Below are 23,042 nucleotides of genomic sequence, written 5' to 3'. Positions count from 1 at the left end.
TATGTTCCAGAATTTTTGACTAAAACTGTTGTGGTGAACTGCTTTTTTATGATATTCAGAAACCGTGATGTTGATTTAAATATAGTAGAACTTCAAATTCGAAATCCAGTTATACATATTTTTATTTTAGCATATATGTATTTATGTGAAGTACCTTGGATACAATCTAATGTGTGGTTTCTTATTTATGCCATTCTTGTATTATTGAAAACTTTCTAAACCTTGTGTTACAATAAGAACATATTGGAGTTTCGTTGTGATCAGTATTATATGAACAATGAACTATTTGCCGAATTTACAAATGGGCGTAACAAAATAATCCATTGTAACTCGCAGCGGGACCACACAAAATATTTCATACCGTATAGAAATGAGTAAAACATTTATATTTTTTTTAGTGAATTCATTTCGACTAAGACTATGACAAATAACATCCATTTTATTTCTGTGATAATTGCCTGCCAACACGTCCTTGGCGATTCTGTGATAAAAGCATCTCGCCGTGCTGAGCAGTCTTTCCACCGCAAGAAATGAATACTATATGAATAGAGAAATAATATCAGTCGATAAGAACAAAACAAACACACGCATCACCTTCCTTTTGGTTTTATTGGTGCAAGATGAAATGATATATGTACACAGCATAATGTATTTCGATCAAGAAGGAACTTTTCTCTATATATATTTATATATATTATTAATTCACAGTACAAGTATGAAAAGTACATTCAGCCAAGCTACAATTTTTATCTCTACAGGAGAGAGAGCAAAGATCCCCAATGCCAAAATAATTCATTTATTTTAAACGTACATTTTTTTTTTTTATTTTCTGAGTATTATCTCCATAATTCAGAAATTTGGAAATAACACTCAGGGGAAACTCAGGGGCTTTTTCCAGAATTTCGTGAAGCTTTTTTTCTTTCGATTAAAGTTCAAAGGAAATTTCATTCTTTTTTTTTTCCTAGTCGTGCAAATTAAACTAAAGTAAGAATATCACAAAAAATTACTTATTTGATCTGAAAATTGATCGATTTTTCTTTTTTTTTAAATTCTAGCATCTTTTGAGTTCGTATTATGTGTAAAATGACGCTATTCTCCCGTGGTGTCGTTCTTTTCATCTGATGTTTCAGAACAGGTGAATTATTCCAAATTAGATTAAAAACATGGTGTTAGAGTTTAATTTATTTAAACTCAGTCTGGTTTCTATAAAGTAGTCGGTATTTGTAATATGTCACTGAACTTTTATTTATTGTGAACAAAAATAAGTAAATCATTATTTATTGGAGGGAAAAAATCTCTCATTTTTTCAGTTATGCGAAATACATTTTTAGATTGATAAATTGACAAATGGGATTATCTTGATTCCTAGCTTGAAATTTTTTTCGCTATTGAAATATATGGGTAAAATTATATTTCTCCATATTCAAATATTAATTACATAATAATTCCTTTAAAATTGAGTATTGTGAACCGGTTCATGAATAATAGTTATTTCGTTTATCAATAAACGCTAGAAAATAATTGCTTGCTTTATATGAAATTTGTTCTCGTCTGATGTTTATATGTACTTTTTACAAACAACCACAGATTCTATTAGATTTCTAAAAGATATGCGATTTGAATAAATATTACTAGATAAATAATTAATAAAAAGGATGAAGCTTCATAATTCAAATTTTTAGTATCTGATTGTTCACAAATGGATTTGTGTATGGCTTAGAAACTGGAAAAAGTTCAACGATTCGATCCTTGAAATATAATTCCAGGTAAACGCGAAATGGTTGAAAAATGTTATTGCATCTTAAAAGTATAACCAATTCATTTACAAACTTGGAACTGATATTTAAAAAAATCTTGGAAATATATATACTAAAATAGAAATAAAAGTAATCAACTCGAACTAAAAAGATATTGAGCAATTGCCATTAAATCTTCATAATTGCTAGTAATATTTCTCAGTCAGCCGAGCATATTTTACTCTTCATTTGCATTATTCACAAATTAATAAACAGATGCGCACTATAGCAAAGAATTTCTCTCTGAGGTATCTGTTGAATTTTCTCTCAATGGAAGACAAATTTGAACCAAGTTCTCCTGCATGTTTTCCAGGAAGATATTATATAGCCCATATATTGGTCTAAATCCACTTCAAGTGCTCCAAGGTCATATCACCCTTATCACATGTCCTTGAATAATGGACTTGTCTGGATATGCCAACTAAGTAGGAACAAGTGGTCATCACTCTCCATGCAAGGCTGATAAAATCAGCCGAAGCAATTACAAAAGTAACTGAGTTAATCAGTCGGTGTTTCTGCATATTATTTTTCAAAGTTTGTTTTTAACTTGTCGATTGTAGTTGATCTTCAACTATAAGCATTATGCTTCAGGTATTCTTTTATGGAACAATTATATTAAGTCCTTACTTAACAATCATTCAAAGTTTGCGCAAATTCATTAGATATCCGTGCAAAGGTTTAATATAAAATTTATCAAAATTTCGCCAAGTAGTTGTTATGTCCCTTACATTTAGACTAACGTATCAGTGAAATGTACCCTAGATGGCGCTACTGAAAAAACAAGAGACGCATCCTATCGGCTTAAATCGCTGTCTTCGTAACAGCGGGCTTGTCCATGGCAAGTGCAATAAGAAGCAACAACAAAAAATAATTTGATTTCGAATGTTCCGAAAATATACAATATTTATGTTATAAGATAGTTGACTAAAATTCAAATACAATTTTCCGAATTAAAAGAATGTTTATTTTCAATGAAATTTCAAATGCAACAATTTGCCATTATATCGATTTTAGAAAAAATAATTAGAAAAATAGTCGTAATAGGTTTTTCATTGTATAGTATGTCAATTATTAAAGACGAAGGAACTCCATTAAAGAAAATGAATACACTTATGCTGAAATAATTTTTAAAAAATATCTAAAATATAGTTGTATTGACAAGTAACCGTGTAATCCATTTTTCTTTATCTTAATATAAATAATAATCATTGTGGTTGCCGGCGACCTGGCCTAGGAGTAATGCTTCCCGGGTTCGAGTCCTGGTTCGGGCATGGTTATTCTCTAACTTGTTATTCTTATCTGTAAGGTGTGTGAAAGAGGGTAAAAAAGGGTTGTGCAAGCGAATGTGTGACTGCCATCTTCATATGAACCAGAAGTCAGACTTCTGCCCTCGGATGCTCAGATGCCTTTACCCTCAGAAGCTACTGCGCACTCAGCTTAAATCACTGACAGTTCGTCAGCGGGCTTGTAAAGTGCCATAGGTAACAATAGCAACATCATTGTGGTTATGTATGTATGTTCCACATCTCCTCCTAAACAATTGAATCATATATGAGTAAATTTTGCAACTTTATTTTTTAAGATGAAAAAAAGAATACTGTTATGTTTTCAAAAAAAAAAAAAAAAAATTACTTTAAAATTCAATTAAAAAATTTTTTTCTCACGGTAACCCTAAAGCAATTTATCGCAAAAAATATTTTAATATCATCCTAATATATATAATATTTTAATGACATCAAGTTCATTTCTATATAATATTTTTTCAATAGTTACTTTTTTTTATAAGTTTCCAAAACGATTACAGTTAATTTTTGCCTTGAATTAATCTATCACTATTTTATAAATTTGTTCTATTTTAATACATATCTTTTTATATGTTTTTCATTTGCTTCAAATTAATAATTTAGTAATGTCTCCAAGCAAACAAAAGCCAGTCGCTCAAACTGAGACAAACAAAAATCCTTTGTACTCCTTTGCTGAGCAATGTTAAGACTTTAAATAATTCTATCACAACTTTTTAATTATTTTCTTTTATTTCAATGCACAGCTCTTGGAAAGAGTTTAGTCTAATTTTTAATATAAAGCTGTGTGTGTGTGTTTGTTTGTTTACACACACACACACACAAACGTGTGTGTGTGTGTGTGTATGTTTGTTTGTGTGTGTGTGTGTGTGTGTGTGTGTGTGTGTGTGTGTGTGTGTGTGTGTGTGTGTGTGTGTGTTTAATTTTTAGAATATTTTAAGAGGTTGTGGCAAATATTAATTGTTTCATTTATAGAATTTATTTTTTCAATGATTCTCAAGTCCACCTTTCTACAGTCCAGAGATGCCGCATTGATGCTTCATACGGAAAACAAATAGTTGCATAGTAAAATTTGCGAAAGATCATAATAAAGCGAATAAGATTTCATTTTTATCAGAGAAAGCATTACGCATCGATCACGCCAAAATGAAAATTTTGATTCACGTGTATGCACGTCGAACGCACTTCATTGGTTAAATGGCCCTAAGATTATCTAATATTATATTTAGGAATCATTAGCAGTTATATTTTATGCGCAGAATATATACTTAGAATATTATATTTAGGGGCTAAAGCATTCTTTATAGCAACGATATAACTACCATTCATATATTCTAAATTATTGAAATAAAGTTATAAATATCAAAGAGAATAAGAAATAAAATTCAAATACAAATATGAATAAAATTTAAATACAAATATGAATAAAATTTAAATACAAATATGAATAAAATTTAAATACTATGAAATTTCCGAATGGACTTTAATCGACATCATTGCGATGAGATGAATCGGATTGCACATTCAATTTATACACGTGAAAAGCCCCCTTTGTGAGTATTTACAAAGTTTGATGAGTTTCGGCATTGAAGGTTTTTAAAAAAATCACTCCCACTTTTCTATATATGTAAATAATTCGTTTGTGCTCAGCATTGCTTTCAGACAGCATTTTAACATAAATATACATAATTCTGGTTCCATTCAATCAATGAAACAGGTTCTGAAATCAATCGTTTGCAGCTTGACCAAAATAAATATAATGTGAAATTAAATATGCCATCTCTACTAAATAAGTTACAAAATTAACAGGAAATGCGTTTTCCTAATCAGTTACGAAAATCATGATCAAATTCACATAACTCATTTTTACAATCGTCTTTATAAATTATTCTAATTATTCATTTATAAATCTATTGCATCATATGTTCCTATTTATTTATTAAGATAAAATATGAATATTTGAACAAACGCTGTTTTTAATTATCATTACGAATCTGTATCTTGTAATGATTGTAATATAAAATTTTAATAAAAATTATATAATCGGTAATTTTTGTAACAAAATATAATGATGCGACAAATTACATTTAAAAAATAATCAAATGGCTGAAAATAAATTGCTTCAAAAATTCCTAAGAAAAGTAAAGTTCAGCATTAACTCAAATGATATAATTTTGCATTTAAGGCTTCTCCAGTTTTTATATTCTCTTGTAAATTTTATAATATAGTATTGATAAAGATTTTATCATCATTTACTAAATGCTTTAAACTTTGTCTATTTTGAATATTAAATTCTTACCATAAAAGCTATTATGATGTAGTCAAACTGCAAAATTGATTTTACTGCACTTTCAGTTTAAACAACACTTTCATTTATTGCTGTAGTATATACTATGTTCCTGTAAGATCACAATGAAGCCTTACAGTTTTTCATTAAAAGGAAATGGTTTTGTTTAAAAAAAATGCATAAATTATCTAATACAATAAAATTCAATTGAACACTGAATGCTTAAAACGCATTTGAGTTGCAATCATGTTGTTTAAGAATACTTTTCTTGGATAGAAAATGTTACAACCAGTCAATGAAATTTTCATGATAAATACTAATGTGTTATTGAAAAAATGCATTGAAGAAATATCTCGTTAATCATAGAGAGATTTAAATCACCGACAGCATTGTTCTTATGGATGTCTATTATACATATCTGACCTGAGAAATTGGTGAAAAGAAAAATATATATATAACAACAGTTTTTGATCCTGAAAATAATGCGTTTCGAGGGGGAGGGAGGAGGGATAACAAAAGAAATGTTGAAAGGAAGAAAAAAATTCCACGTTAAAATAGTTCACAGGTCTATCAAAGACTGTAAGTCAATAATGTTTTTTTTTATCCCAGGATTCTCCTTTCTCCTGGTATGAGAAGAGATATCAGCACTACATCCTTTTACAACCACATCATCGGAAGACCAATTCCGGTCCTTTCAAAAACTCTTAGCGTATTATTGTGTGTGTAATACATGTACAAACACGATTTAAGTTCATGTAGTAAAATCACTTCATTTGTGTACAAATGACCACTGTGGCCATGCTTCGACACCAAAGTTTCGCTGTCTGGCGCCATTCTCAGCCAATTTCTGCAAGGAGTTTTAACAGAACAACGCAAGTTCTTAGACATGTTTTAGCACTGTTGGAGTCAGATACCTGTGCGTGATTACGAAAAGTTTGTATAGAAATAGACTTTCCTATGTGCTGGACAGCATCTTGACCGTTTTCGAGTTACACATTCACACACTATTTCATTTCATGCGTATCGTTGGATAGGCCAGGTAAGCGAAACAAGGCCCTCTGGAGTGAATTCATCACTCTTTATAATCTGACAGTCCAGAACACAGGGGTGACGACCCCTCTGTTCCACCAGAGAGCGAGTTCGGTAATTGCGTCCAGAGCTGTGCGCATGACGCCAGCGCTCCTTTGTCGTGGTGGTGATGATGTCCTACATCCCAGCAACCCAGACCTGGTTGCGGTGGTGCCCTATGTCAAGCCATAGCACCCACCATGCTGTTCGAAGTGGCCAGACCTAAACCTCCCGTTCCCAGGGGAAGAGGCCCTCCACTGGAGGTCAACGAGAGGCTGGACAGTCCGGGAGCTGTGTTCATGTGCATGGGGGACGAGGACACGAAGGAGCCTGGCATCGAAATGGGCATGTTGCCCTGGTGCATATAGTGATTCATCGTTACCGACATAGAGGACATGGAGCCAAGTTGGCTTGCTGGTCCGAATCCAGAGAAAGGTTTGTCCAGCGGCTTCAGACACTCAGGAATGGCGAGACATCCTTTCTTCTTCTTGCTCTTTGAGGAAAGCTTTCGATTCCGGGTTTGTATGCCTTCTTTCTTCATTGTAAGAGGTCGGTTTACCTGCAAATGAAAATCACAGTCATATCTTAGATTTCATTTTCAGAAACATTGAATTTTCATTCGTGTAAAATAAAATTTGTTATTTTACTAAGGCATTACTTAGATCTTTTCACTTTAAAAATAACTAATTACTTATTCATGTTAATTTTGTTCAACAGTGAAAAATTAAAATACCATACTCAGAATTCTTTAAAATTATCTGATGGGTGACAATATATATACTAAAAATACAGAAAAAAATGTTTTTGATTTAATCTTACATTTAGAATTAGAATTAATGAAAAAGAAATCTGCCATTTTTTTAAGTGCTAAAACAGTGAAAACTTCAGTAGTGAAGAAATAATTAATAGAGTCATTATTGATAACATATTAATAACTCGCGTAATGGCTTTGCTTAATGCAAAGCTTACACCAATTGCACTTTTTTAAACATTCTAACTTAACTGAACATTCCATAGAAAATGCGGAGCAAAAGATCGCAGTAGTTTCTTCTTTTCTGAACTTCAAAAATGTAATATATATATATATGTTACGGTTCATATGATTAAGAGGTTCTTCTTGATAATAATCGATCGATCACTTTGACCGTAACATATACACCGGATCTATAGCAAGCTAAACTAATTAACTAATAGGGACAACTAAAGCATTTTATCAGAAAAATAACTTTGAAACCAAATATGAATTAAAACTTATATCGTGCTGGGAGAAATACTTTCATTGTTTCATTAATTAAAGAAATTAACTTCTTGAGTACATATCATTAACATAAGCAGAAAAATAAGCAAACACATTAATTATATAGTGTATAAACTAAACTTCCTTTTGAAATATCCATTCAAGATCAAATCAAGAAAATCAACAAGAACAGCAATCGCTTAACGTTGTCCAGTGGAGGCGTGTTGCAGGCAACAAAAATATCCTCCGAAAAGCAACCAAAGGAAACTAACATCTCAACAACAAGAACAAGAAAAAGTCCGGAAACCAAATTGCGTGAGAGATACCTGTTACTTGGGTGACGAGCCGGACCTCATATCCCCCCCTTCACAATAATTACAAAAAGAGTGAGGGTAACGCATCTTAATAGGCTTCCCACTCATTGTTCTGTGTCGGTGGTCATTGCCAACAGAAAATGACCCGTAAATGTGGTGGTCGAGGCTTTATTGTGAGAAAACTGTGCTGCCAAAAACTCGAAACTAAATATATAGTTAAAAATGGGGAAGGGGACGGGAAAAAAAATTGGGACGTCTGTTACGTCCACTTTCGTTTCGTTTTTTATTTCTTGTTGTTCCTCAGCCCCCAATTAACACTGGTGGCAGGAAGTATTAGTGATGTGTCGCATCACGCAAAAGGACGGCAAGGCACGCACCTAGACACTTGTTGCACGATGCACCTTGCGCTAGCGGCCTTGTTTTGCAACAGGGATAGAGGGTGTGGTAGATATACCCTCCTCATATATGATTCTATTATCCTAGAAAGATTCTACTCGCATCCGGTCTGTTTTTGTATGTGTGTGTTAAAGAAAACGCAAGTTCTTATGTCCAAGCATTGCAGTCAAGATTAGATAAATAATTCGCAAATTAATTTTAATGTTTATCTCCGTTACTTCTGCTTTTTTTAAAGGACTATTTAAGCTTGCTCTGAATGTGCTTCATAAACAATTGACATTATTGAGGTTGTTTAAGTTATTTTTCTCAAGATGGCAAAACATAATATTGTTGCCATGGTATTGATTCTGATTTGAAAAGGGAAAAAAATGCAAAACTGAAACGCAATTTTTTTTAGGGGATTTGTATAAGAAAATTATGTTGTTTATAATCGTGAAAAGGGTTAGTTTTCTTGCATCTCTTGCGTCAAATTATGATTTTTTGATATTTTAGATGTTTTGATAGTTATTGCAATAATTAGTTACAAAATGACTAAAGGCACTAGGAAAGGATTAAATGTTTTATTTGAATGGAAATGAGAATAAATATTTCAAATTGAATACATCATCTAATTAGGAGGTTAAGTGGATTGGCAGATCAAAATGTTTATACTTCAGCCTCGCTTTAGTTATGCTTATGACGTCCATTATAAATATGATAGTTGATATTCCTTTCATTATAAATAAAATTCAATAATTATGAACGATTTTATTGATAAAATAAGTTGCGCAATTAGAAAAAAAAACAGAATTTATCAAAAGAAACTTCACAATGAATATAAATGTGAATGCAGAGAACGAAAAAGAAATGATAAATGCATAGAACATAACCTATATTAGTTGTTTAATATATCAACTGCATAGGTACTGAATAAATAGAAATTTTAGTTTTGAGAAATAAAAATAGAAAATACTTCTAAAAATTTTTATAAAATGTTTCTTAGCTTTTTAATTTTTTTTCCCACTTCGGTTACTGCTCCAAAAAAATAAAGTTTCTTTCTTTTTTTTTTTTACTTTGTAATTTAAGCAAGACATGACTGTTATTATAATAGCATAAATACAGTTGTATATAAAACAAAAGTTTTAAATGTCCATAACGAATGATGACAATAATCTGAATCATGATCCACACTTGCTGCTTTAATATATCTAAAACTCAGGTGCTGATTTATCCTTTTAAATAACAGATGACAAAACGTTGATTTGTCACAGTAAGACAGAAAAAAAATCTTTTGTGGCTTTGTTTACTGGCCCACATGCCCCTTAGTCGAAGCAGGGTCGCCTGTTTACCATGCCGCCATCAACTGATGCTGCAGCGAGCGGAAGAGCCGCCCGCCGTGGCCCTGAGCCCTCGCTCCCTTCGGAGGTCGCTGCGATTCCCATGCGGTACACGTCCGTCACTTCCTCCGTGGAGGTCCATGACACAGCTGCCCTCGTCTCCATGGTGTCACCTGTCCGAGTCTCGCTCAGCCGACGCCTCCATTTTTAATTGAATTTCTCCCTTCCTCGGATGTATTACTCATTCGTCATGTTTAGCGGTTCGCAGAACACAAAGTCATATGAATAAGATGAATTGAAACTATATATAAGATTTAGATCAGCTCATTGTTTTTCCTGTATAGTTAGTTCAGTTTAACTATAATAGGCCTGCCCGATATATTTATTGTTATAGAATCTCAAAATGTTAAGTATTTTTATTCAGTTTTACATTAATTTCAATGCTGAAATATTTAATGGAACATTTAATATATGTCGCCAAACTTTATATCAGATTTTCGCTATAGCAGCAATATTTTTCTAAAGAATTTCCGCTCCTTTATTGAATATTTTGTTCCCTTTTTAAATAATAACTAGCCGACTTTGGACTCCAGCTTGTTCACATAGATTATTGACTCTTTATGCTGTACATTTTAATCTCAAATGCATATAAATATACTTTTAATTTCACCTTGTTATTTGATAAAACCAGAAAACATGAATTTAATTGAATAAATCAAAGGAAATTATAGCGCTTGCAACGTAAAAGGGATATGTATACAACAAAATATAAGAGTAAATGAAAATCCTACTTCGGAATTAATGTAAAACATATTTTTAATCCTAATTTTAACATTGGCAAAAGCACACGATTGAATAATTTGATGGATGAGTCTAAATTTCATAACATTAAAAATAAACAGTTACGAATTGTGTCTTAAAAAATTTATTCAAAGTAAAGAATAGATTATACAGAAATGAAATTGATATCCATTCAAAAGTTTTCTTAAACTTTAAGGTAATGCCAAAATTATTTTTGTGGGATAAGAGTTTTAGTAGATATGATTACCATTCTCCATAAATAATAGCGATTACCTATTTGGCAATTGTCACACCTACTTTTCTGTTCTGTTAAGTATTTTTGATGCCTATTCCTTTTAATGTCTTTTGCATCTCAGTTCCTCTGAGTGAATAATTTTTAGTGAGCCCCATCTAGATAATTTATAATAATATTTTGTAGTTTCATTAATTAACGAAGCATTGAACTAAGTGCAGTTGATCATTCATCAAAATCATTCGAGGATTCTTCTGAAGCGTTCGTGCAGGAATTTGTTTACATTTGACTGATGCCATTCAACAACAAATAATATGAGCGATTTCTGTGCCACATATATTAGCATTTTACATATATATCTATAGATGTGTGTGTGTGTAAAACTATCTATCTATCTACAGATAGATATATAGATATAGATAGATAGATTTTAAGCAATCTCAATTGAAATTAACTTGCTCTTAATTGGTGTTATTATAAAGTACTTCTTTAGACCATTATCGATAGTGCCCACAGCATCGAATGCTAAAGGAAATATACAGAATCAATTTATAAGGAATGGAGACAAAATAAAAACATGTTGAGTTTGCGTTTTACATAAGTTATTTAGAAATTAATTTCCGATTGAATAAAGAAAAAATAGAACCAAAGAATAAAAATCCTACTCCACAGTGCAATATTTTACTATATAGATTGCAGCTTTAAGGTAGCTAACTACCTTAGAAAGCTGATTATTTAAAAAAATATCAATTTTTTTTAATTGAATAGTTTTAATTTTTTAACAGTCTCCTTCAAAAAAACCGACTGAATATTGTTTCTAAGCTTATGCCGAGAAAAGTTACATTGATTGTATATTTGCATAATAACATGTTCTAATGCTATTTTACATCTTTAAATGCTATTTTCTTAAAATGTAAATTTTGGCAGAATTTTCTCATTAAAAACATCGTAATTTTTTTTAAAAAAATTATTCAAATTTACTATAATAAATTCTCGACACGTTCCACAGTTCCTGAACTAGAGAATAAGCAAACTGTTCTTTAAAAAAATATTCTGTTGTTGTTTTAAAGCTTCACAATGAGAAAAAAAATTCAAAATGTTATGTTATTTATCATTCGAATCTCAGTATTTAAATGGATTGAAGGGGGTTTCTTTTTAGTTCAAGAACTTTGAAATGTATTTATTAAGCTATTTGCAAGAATTTGAACAAATTGTTTGATACACTTTTAGATTAGAAGGTTTTTTGCTTTATACCTGTTCTTAGTATAAAACATTTTTCCAATCAAAAAATACTTTTGCCCCTTAACTGCATATTTTGGTTTTATGGTTTCTTTTTTAATTTATTTTATGCTAAAAATTCAAAAATATTTCAATTTTACAGTGTTTTTTAAAAAATTCGTCCCGAACATTGTCACACACCTTAAAATATCAAAGAAGAAAAAAAAAGAAATTATTAAAGGAGATTTTATCAGGCTTCTACTTTAAACATAATTTTATTTTGTTTGTTTCGTAGTAAAGTAAGAACTATCATGATTTCAAAAAGCACATTATTTCTTTGAAAAAGGAATAATTTTTAATCCAATTTTTCTTCTACCCAATGCACACGAATATATCATAAAAAAACAGCCATCGATACCTTCGTCGAATAAAAGGAAAAACCAATAATATGTTTCATTCAAGTTGTATTTGTTATATATTAAATCATTCAATCAAAAAAAAATCTTTCGAAAGAGGTAACAGAAAACGAGTTAGAAAATGATGGCAACTGATCTTCCATCTTATTGTTTCTTTTTTTCTGGCTGAAGAAAGCACAATTATTATAGATTGGAAACTACATAAATATCAACTCCAACTGGCACTCAACCAACCAAACACAAGATTCAATCCGACGGTTCGTTATAATCTCTCCCTATCATTGTTAATAAGCAACTCCCCCGTAAGAAGACCGCTGCAGAAGCCAGCAGTGTCAGGTCCAATGCACACGCATGAGAAGCGGCTGCGACAGCAGCAACATCAACTAACGAAAGGTCTACCAGAAACAAAAACATCATAAAAGCAAACTTAAATAAATAACTGAAGGAGAAGAAAAAGAAGAGAGCCAAAAAATAGCAGGTAAGGCTAGTCAAGAATACCAATGAGGGAGCGACCCAATTAAAGAGGGTGAGGGGACGGAGCAAGGGGGGGGGGACCGCATGAACCGGCAGGACAGATGAGCAAGAATAATAGTTCTTAGTCTCGCCAGAGTGACTGTGCCTTCCTGTTACATTGTTGACGGTTAGAATGGCAGAAAGTGCCTACCTTTTGATGGAATGTATTTTGTGGGGGATATACGTGCATCTTTGGAAAAAAAACTGTTCTTTTTCCGACAGGGTTTGTCCCAGATTCCCGATGAATGCCTTTCAAAGCGATGTGTTTTATTTGTTTACAAACTGAGGAATTCTGAAGTACTGATATGTCCTCTTGTGCCATCTGTTATTTTGGTCAGTGAAATTTAAAGACAAAGCAACTCAATAAAATTCTATGATTTAAATCAAATTATCTGAAGGTTTATTTTTTTAAAAAATTGCTTATACTTTGAAAAGAAATGAAGAGCACTTTTGTCACAATATTTTAATTATGTATTTAGCAACTCATTGATACCGACACAAAAGATGTGCTCCATTCATTTCTAATCTTGAATTCTTCACATCCTACTAGGCACTGCCATCGCAATAAAGTTAAGATTCGAGAATTATTGAAAATTGAATGAAGCATTTTGTACTCCGCTTCCAAACAATTCATTCATTTGTGAAGCATATCATTTCTAAGTTTTGAATTTCTATCGGCACAGATAGTTTCCTCAGTTGCGAACCTCTATGACAAAGTGACATTAAGCATCTTCAGATTTAGTTTTTGAAAAATTATCAGTTCCAATCGACACACAGCTCAGGCCTCAAATCATTTAATACGTTGTTTAAAAAAAATGATTCCAAAATGTAAATAAATGGTAAATACTACTCTTTAATATATTATTAATCTACGAAGAGAATTTTAAACTTCAAAATTGCAAAAGAAACAATTCATTTTTTAAAATTTTATTATATAGGATTTGAACATCCCAAAGCAATCACTTTAATAACAGGGACAATCCACTTTTACAATATTGAATATTCACATATAATTTTAAAAAAATAAACGTAGGTCAAAAGTTTTAAACTTTCCCACTGTGCACCTTACTGCTTATAAAAACTTACAATGAAAAATATTTATTTTTAACCCTCGTCTCATAACAATCCTTTTTATAAGCGAGCCTTTCCAAAAAATACAATCCATAGACAATTAGCGGTTCAGACCATTCAAGTTACGATAATTGTTCAATCGAGTTCTTCTTTTATACTGAGATAATCGCTCCGCTGGGCAAACCCATGGGAACGCATTCTTTCTGACGATCGTACTTCCAACTCCATTACTTTGGCTGCTGCATCTCTGAGCAAGCTAATTGGTTACTCTAACAATTAACAGCTCATAAAACTGGCGTTGGATGCTATCTGTTTGTTCGTTTGACCCCGTTTTATTATGACGCTGCATCGGAGGCACGAATGCCGGCGTTGAAAAGGAGTCGTGTGCTCTGCCCAGACTGCGTGAGTTATTCAGACATTGTGACGAATGACATGCGATTGTCACCTGCCTCTTGATTGTGGGTTTTTTTTTTATCTGGCAACATACTTTAAAAGATCTGAAAGACAAGTTATAAGTCTGTTCCAAAGATAATATTCAGTGCTACAAGTGGCTTTAACTGTATGGCTCTTGTTAATATCAAATTTTTAAATTTTGAGTATCGACATGAATTAGACGATTCGCATAAATTTCAAATATTACTGAAGAACAATTGCTCCTTAACAGTTTTGTTTCACCTGAAAACTAATGGAGTAACTTTTGTTTAATGCATTGTCATGGATTCATCTATAAGTGAGATAACAGATGGAACATTAGAGATTTCCGTAGGAGAAATGTAATTTTTGTATCGAAGTATAATACCTGCGAATGTTTTAATTTTAGCATATTGGTTTCAAGATAGATAATTTAAGGCACGATAACGTATCAATAAAAGTATTTTTTTTAAATTTAAAATCAAGATCAGGTAGCTATTAAATGAATAAATCAAGCACAAATACTTCACCTATATATGAATTTGGGAATATTTCTGAATTATAATATGACCCTATTAGATAGCTTTTTCATAAACAAAATCGAAATGAATTTCCAAAAAAAACAGATATAAATCCATTAGATCCAAAAGGCTAAAATTTAAAGAACAGAAAAGTACGAAGAATTTCTAGATGGGGAAAATACAAGTTTTTTGCCAAGGAAAATGAATCTCCATCTTCGATTAAAATAAATATTTATCTTTTTTATCATTTTTAACGCCATTTCTCTCAGAAATTGCCACCAGGAGATTGATGAGTCGGTTTTTTCCCCCTTACAAGAAATAATTCTGCAATTGCCATACAGTTGCCACATTCGAGTTGATAGAAAACTTTCTATGCCACAGCTTTCTATAGACCTCTGGCTACTGTTCTGTACCTAATATAGTTTATCTTCCCAATTACTGATCCTCCACATTGACGAATCATCCGGCAGAGGAATTAACAGTGATTACACAACAAGTTTCCGCTCGGAGCTAGAGGGGAAAGAGGATTCACGAACACAATAATAATTGGCTAACGATGGCAGGGTTATTATTTTTTCGCCTATGCCACACGGGGTGAAAGAACAGCTTATTTTGGGGACTCCAAATAAGGGAAGAGAAAGCAATTTTCGCAGAATAATCAAGTTTTCATCGCCAGTTTTGGACTTGGAAGCAGAGGGCAAGATTTTTTCCCCCCGAGAATCGCTAATAATTAGCTGTTGGCAGTTATCGATCAAAATCAATTACGTTTCGGAAAAATTAACTGCCGAATAAGGTTATTGTACATTGTATGTACACTGTAAGTTAAATTTTATGAAGTTTTTAAGTAAATTAAAATACTTAAAAAATTCTTCCTATTAGAATTTGAAAGTAAAAGCCCATTTTTAATTCCCCCCCCCCAGAAAGGAGTATGTCTTAATGCTGCTTGCGTACAATAAACCTCAAAAGACGCATCTAACAAAGGGAACAGTGTATTGGGGTAAATATTCTTCTAGTCATTTCATCTATGTGACGTGCAAATAATTTTCACTAATATGCTTTTTCTAAATATTTTAAAAATTGAAATCAACTATAGGAAAATAATTGCAATGCCGAAAGAAAGCAATTAATTTGTTAAAAAATCACGTATTTTATTCTACGAGGGAGGAAGTTGTAAAAATTTTTGCAGATGTTATACTCAGTAACGTATTTTCTATTCGTTAATGTAATAAACTACTAAAGAGCCATTCAAAATATCGTTTAATTTAAATAAGTAACAGTTGTCTAATTAAACAAAATCATCGTGATAATGAATGCTTGGCAGTCTAATAGCAAGGTGTCGGTTTGGGAACTTTCATGTCGGTCGGTTTCATGAATTATAGAGGCCCAGGTTCAAAATGAACTCCCCTACAAAGCCGTTGGCCCTTCTACCCCAAACTTCGCTCTTACGTATAAACATCTTGACGTGGAGCGAAAATTTGGAAAGGGTATCGTCATTCCCACCATCTAATGATGGTTTAAAATTATGAAGACCATCTCCAAAAGGCCCTGTTGTTACTCCAAAGCATTACATCAATTAAACTATACATGATTAGTTTGCAGTAGAAATGTATTATTCTGTAATGTTAAGTAGTCAAATATCATAAATTGGAAATCAAAATGTGATAAACTTCGTAAACATTATTAAAATAATATTACTAATAGGATGGATATATTCTATCTCTTGCCGTTGATCGTGCATGATATCTTCAGTTTCTTTGAGAGCTTTCAAGATTTACCAAAAGCAAAGCTCACCAAGTGCTCAGCATTTTCTTCAAGCAAAGGAAACACAGAATGTGAGAAAATATTTTTAATTCTTTTTCTCATGTATGAAATGTTTAGTATAGGTGTTAAATTTAAAATCTTGCTTTCATGAATTATAGTGTCGAAAACTGAGATTTTCTTTTCTGTCCCATGAAGTTGTAATGAAAATGGACATTTATCGAAAAATAAGAGTCTACGCGGAAAATTTGGCTGCAAATTTCAGTCGCCAACTGATCTGCAGTGATTTATATCAAGCGGAATATAACCGTCCCTTCCAAATACCTCAAGGATAATCGAAAGTGTAGATTCTCACGGCAAAGGTGAGGGCCACACCTTCATTTTTTTTTTTTTTTTTTTTTTTCCCTTTTGTGTCAAATAAAAGCTCAATGGTTTTTCTACTTTGTATTTACATGCCTGCATATAATTACCTCGCCTCTCCTTGTAAAGATTTATAATTTCAGAATGGCATTAAGACTGTTAATAAAATGATGTTTGAAAACTATAATTAAAATTGTATAGGAAAAATGATTTACACTACAGCACGATATGAAATACTGCAACAAAATAAGCAATATAACATTTATTTTAAATTGCGTAGCAAAATAACAATTGCAATTTATTTCTTGCTTAGTTCAATTTACAGTTTCAAAAAGAAAATCTTAGGGTGGATTTCCGAATCTCAAGCCGTGTTCAAACGATCCTAAGCCAATTACTAATTCTTTTATCTTAAATTCTGAACTCCAAATAATTTATTGTTTACCTGTTCAACGCAAACGATAGACATTGGTTAGGTAAAAGAAGCTCGAATCTGGAAAATCCAGCCAAATTTGGGTTTCGGACTAACATGATCCATATTTATTTGTAACAATTTTGTTAAAAAAATAAACAGAGAACCATTGCGTCGCAAGGCTTTGTCAAAATATTTTGCATAAAAGTCAGTATTTAGAAAATTAATGCTAAAGAAATTCTTTTCATGTATGCCAATCTTGTATAAATTCTAATTTCTGCAATTCAGTTTCTCTTTCTTTGCATACGCCGCTATTGCATCAAAATGCCGTTTATTTCCTTTTGTATTTGCCAAAAAAAATAAAAAAATGTTTTGGTATGAAGCACATGAATAGGTAAGTTGCATCCGCTCTCAATCTACGGTGAATGTTTAGCTTAGGAAAAAAAACCGCAGAGATTACGCCATATATCAGCTGTCATTTCAAAATGGTGTAATAGAGATGTAAAGTATGATGTACAAAAAGAAGTTTGTTTTCTTTTACACAGGATATTTTAATAAGACAGAGACTATGCATTAGAATGAAAAATTCGAGAGCATTAAATACAATAAAAAAAGAGTTAAAACTTTATCATCTTTTTTTTTAAAAAAAAAAGGGAAAGAAATTCCTAAGTTTTTATGCCAATAACTTCTTTTTTTTTTCGGTCCAATGTCTTGTCGTCATTTTATTCTTATATTCTTTTATGTGCTGCATTACTTTTCTTTCTCTCTTTTTTTAATGTGTTTTGAAACAGAGCGGAAGGACACTATCATTTTCTCATTAGTCTTCCGTTGATTTTTTTTTTTTTTTTCTGTTAGCGCATGCGCTTCCGGCCCTCTTCAGTTCCCAGAATTCATCGCAACAGCCGCCTTACAATTCTTCTTACCGTGGGATTGATTATTTTTCGATTCTGCTGTGCACACGCGATTCAGAAGGTGAAATTACATATAAATAGTCAGGTTAACGAAAACAAATAGTGATTGAAACATTTTTTTTTTCAATAATTTAATCCTGAAAATTAAGCGTGGTAAGACATTTTTTTAACAAATGAAAATATAGTAAAAAGTTCTCAGAAAATTATTTTCGTTTGTTATTCATAAAAAAAAATAATATACTATTTCTCGCAAATTACATCATTATTTTTATTATTATTGAAAATGTAAACAAGTAAAAAAAAAAAAAAAAAGGAAAAGAAATTAAAAGAAAAAACGTTCACTACCTCTTGTATTGCTTTCTTACTAACAGAGAAGTCAATTTATATAAGTTAATGTCATTTGACTGAAATAAGTGAACATCTCATCAAACATTTGCAAAACACTTTTATCCTAAGAACTAAGAGGGCTGAACATTTCACTTCGATTAGATGATCGTCAATTGATCTGTTTTCATTCATTCAAATGCATTTAATCATGTCAATCCTCGTATTGTAAGACAAATTGATATTGTGCACTTATAATACGCCAGAATCATCACAGTTTTGCACAACAGAATTTAAATGTTACCTGCGCTAATAAAACATACACCCGCGAGCCCTATTAATATAACCCCTTCATTCCCTGGAAAAACAGCATGAAGGAAGGTTTTCTTCGAAAAATAAATACTACAAGAGCAGCGATTGTTGTTTACTGAGGGACATTGACAGACGTCGTTCGTGTCGCCTCCAAAAGAATAATACTGGCATTGAAGGAAGAGGCGCCAAACTGTGGCGCCAAGAAGTCGCTCTTTTTGGCTGACTTTCCTGACATCTCGCCGTATGGAAACGAAACGGATTTCACAAAAAGGGGGTAGAACAATTTTTCGGTTTTAGTGATAGCTTGTAGAGCAAATGGGGTCTTGAACAGCAGTGTTATCTTGTCAACTTTTGACTTCAAACCAGCGCTTTGAAGACGGTGGGGCATTAAAAAAAAACCCAAAAGGGATGACTTGTTTTCTGCTTAAAAACCTCTTGTATTTCTGGAGAGACGAAAGGGAATAAAATAGGAAAGATCTATTTGTGTGAATGAGCCTTGAAAAGAAAGAAGAAGCTAACTGTGGGTGATAATATTTTGCTCGCGTTGATCAAAATGCATTAATCTTTTTTTTTTACACGAATACATCGGTAAATGATCAGTTATGTCACTAAATCATTAAAACAATGTAATTTCAGCTATCTTTTGGCTCTTTTGTATATTAAAATTATCTTTTCTACTTTTCAAAATACCATCTTCTTTCATATATTACAATCGGTCAATCTTCTTCATTCATATCTTCTAACAAACAAATGAAATACAATTATAGACGTAAGATCTTTCTTTTTTTTTTTTTTGTGGGAATAGCATTTATAAATCTGATATATAACCAAACGTATTGGGGCTGTGTATTTTCGTTAAAATTCTGCTACGATTTTATAGGATATTACTTTAAAACTTATATGCTTCCTCTTTTCATGTTAAATGGCGAAAAAGAAAAAAGAAAAAAAAAAAAAAAAAAAAAGAGGCAAAAGAATTTGATACTATGATCTATTTTATTATTTTTTTATTATTTAACCAATTTTATTGTTAATATTTTATTAACTATTACCAGTACGATTTCCTAAGCAAGTGCCATGGCAATTTTGACTATTTTTTTATATGAAATGAGTCAGATATGTATGTTGTAATCAGTCATTCGTTCCATTTATTAGATCTATTTTTAAAGAAGAAATAGCCAAGATCTAAAGAATGACTACTCTTTCCACATCCTCCAATTAAACTGTCTCCAATACTTTTTAAGTTTCATTTCCAAAAAAAAAAAAAAAAAAAAAAAATACTAATCTAAAGAAGGTTATGACTAAAACCAACCTCTTATTCCAATGCTCCCGCATACTTTTTTTCTTTTTTAAGCAAAATACTTCTACCTCACAATAGTCCTGAAAGGACAGCCTTTCAAAGCATTCTTTTTGCTTCCGGTTCTTTTCCTTTGCCTAAATATGAACCTTTTTTTTTTTTTTTTCAGAAGATTGAATTTTCTACCCTCTTTGCGGCATTGAGGAGGCCATCATGACTCCCCCACCGATTGTCTGAATCGAAGACGTAACGGCGCCAAGTTCAGAACGCATGCTTCACACAGGTCAAAAACACAATTTATACACAATTTATAAATAAGCATGACGAATACCAGGTAAGTGCTATGTAATTCTAGAAGGAATCTCCATGGTAATATTTCGGATAATTAAAAAACGGTAAAAATATTTTAAGAGAAGAAGAAAAACTGAATTTGAAAAAAAAAAAAAAAGTTGAATTTGAATATCAATATTTTTTAAGTGCAGTTTAGGTAAATGTAGCCTCTTAACCAATTCATATATCATAATAAATTCTAGTGAAAAGTAAAAACAGAATTCTTTTTACTTGATATATGTTATATAGTCTGTAATTTGTTTCTTTTTCAAATAACATACAAAAATTTTTTCTTTCTTTTTTTTTTTTTTTTTGTTACAATAACTTTTTGAGAGGATATTAAACGTAAGAAATAAATACATTGAAAAAAGATTCTAATTTGTACATATGTATGAATATAGATTTATTTATTTTGTCATTTCGTGCATTTTTATTACTAATAATATACAAATTTTTTCTGATCACTTCACTCTTTCGTGTACGTGAAAGCATGGGAAAGAAAAACATGAAATAGACACATGAAAATATGACGAAACAAAAGAAACATAATGGCAATACGATCCATTAGTTTTGACATTATTTGTATCTACGTTGCGCCTGAGAACAAATAATTTCGGCAATAATGCTGGTGGAATAAAAAAGTTTTCGCAGAGATTTTTGATTATTTATGAGCAAAAATAGTGACGCTATCATTTCGATGTAAAGCATTTCACTCAGATATTTTAGATAACCATTTAAGCGATTATTTTGTGTTCATTGATAATTAATTTGCAGTGCATATTATCAAACTGCATATTTACTATTTAAAAGAAATTGGAAAAATTAGAATACAAATTTTGTAAAGGGAAATTATTCGTAAGGCCTGCTTACTCATTAAAATTGAGTAAGTATATCCTAAGGCCCAATTATCTTAATTTTGAATATACATTACATTTTTCACATTTCTCTCCAGATTTGTATTTTTTTTTTTTTGAAAAGCAAAAGAAAGGTGGAAGCTGGAGAAGGGTCTTGTCGCGTGCGGGTCTCTCAGCAGGTGGACGCGAAGCTTTTTTCCAGCGTTCCAAGAATGCACATCGCGGGACGCCGGCGCCAACAACAGGGTTGCCGCAAACATGCCGCATTTCTCTGAAATTTAAGTAAGTGCCCCTCTCGTAATAGAAATACTGTATACCTTATAAAGCTGAATTTGTATTTTGCGCATTTTTTCACAAACGACTGAAAGATATTGACATAGACGTTCGCAGTCACAAAATCACACATCAAATTTGATGTACATTGCGTTTTTAAGTTAGCGCGTTTGTATTCTTCTGGCCGGTAGATGTTCAGCTCCCTAATTGGAATGGACTGAACATTTGAAAAAAGTCTGTAAATCTGTGAGCCGAATTTTATCCATCTAGCTCTTTTCGTTTTGTGCTTATCGTGGTAACTTATATTCGTAAGCCAGCTAGACAAATTTATTCAGAATAGATTTTGCTCAAATCTTGGAAGAAAACTACACATTTTGGTGACCATATACCAAATTTTATTCATCTAACTGAAAGCCTTTTTGAGTTATCTTTGTTTTTGAGTTACCTTGTTAAATTTCATTCATAAGTTAACAGAAATCTATACATTTTGAGTACCAAATGTCATTAGTTATCTCAAGGGCATTTTAAGTCATCGTGTTCACAGATAAAAAGTGTTTTTGAACTCGGGGTGGCCTAAAATGGGGAGATTTGTCAATATCTCGAATTCGAATTTTTGATGATTTTAGTATCTTCTCTTATATTGCATATGCGAGACAGTAAAAAGCGATCTGTGCTTAAATCATTGAATTCTAATGACTGTAACGAAAGATAAGTATTTAAAATGAATAACAAAGATTTTGTAAAAGATTGAAATACAGTATTTCCTAAATTTATGCTTCCGCATTTTAAACACTCTCATAACACTTGTTTCGGCCTTCTCAGATTTCCTGAGCATCTTTATGCATGCAAATTATTTCATCCGATTTTCACTTTCGCATTATACCTCTGATTCTTGAATTGTAAAAGAGGGACAACGCAGTATATAAACGAAGTCGCTTAATCTTTAAACATATTTGTTTTATAAAACGATAGCTGTGAAAGCAAGTTTTTTTTTTTTTTAGCAATTTAAGTTATTTAAGAATTTAATTTATACGTTTTTATAAACAAATTGATATTGATGCCGACTAATATGAATTTAAGAAAATCGATTTTCCGATTGTATGAAATTTGATTTATCTTGATACAATGATTTAAAATGGATTGTAAAAAATTTAATATTGCACTAAAATAGGGTTCTTTTATTTATCTGTAAGAGCGAAAGATTTATGAATAACGAAGAAAAGACTCATGATTACGTGTGAAGTTTTGGAGATGGTGTTGCTTGATCCTATGTATCCTCGCCGTCTGACCACGGTTCAAAATGACAAAGTCCATCCTAA

General features: G+C 31.7%; 1 protein-coding gene across 6 annotated transcripts in view; it reads right to left on the bottom strand.

Moving 5' to 3' along the window:
- Positions 1–590: 590 nt before the first annotated feature.
- The window catches only part of LOC129965576 (GATA-binding factor 2-like), a 377,227-nt gene continuing 354,775 nt past the window's right edge, over positions 591–23,042 (bottom strand). For all 6 annotated transcript variants that reach the window (XM_056079588.1, XM_056079589.1, XM_056079590.1 and 3 more), the window contains one exon: positions 591–7,011. In XM_056079588.1, the coding sequence (XP_055935563.1) occupies positions 6,634–7,011 (378 nt within the window). In that variant the 3' untranslated portion in view covers positions 591–6,633. The remainder of the gene's footprint in view (positions 7,012–23,042) is intronic.

Source organism: Argiope bruennichi, chromosome 4, assembly GCF_947563725.1.
Source record: "Argiope bruennichi chromosome 4, qqArgBrue1.1, whole genome shotgun sequence".
NCBI classification, from domain to species: domain Eukaryota; kingdom Metazoa; phylum Arthropoda; class Arachnida; order Araneae; family Araneidae; genus Argiope; species Argiope bruennichi.
Note: the sequence above shows the minus strand (reverse complement) of the source record. Positions and strands in the feature narration are given on the sequence as shown.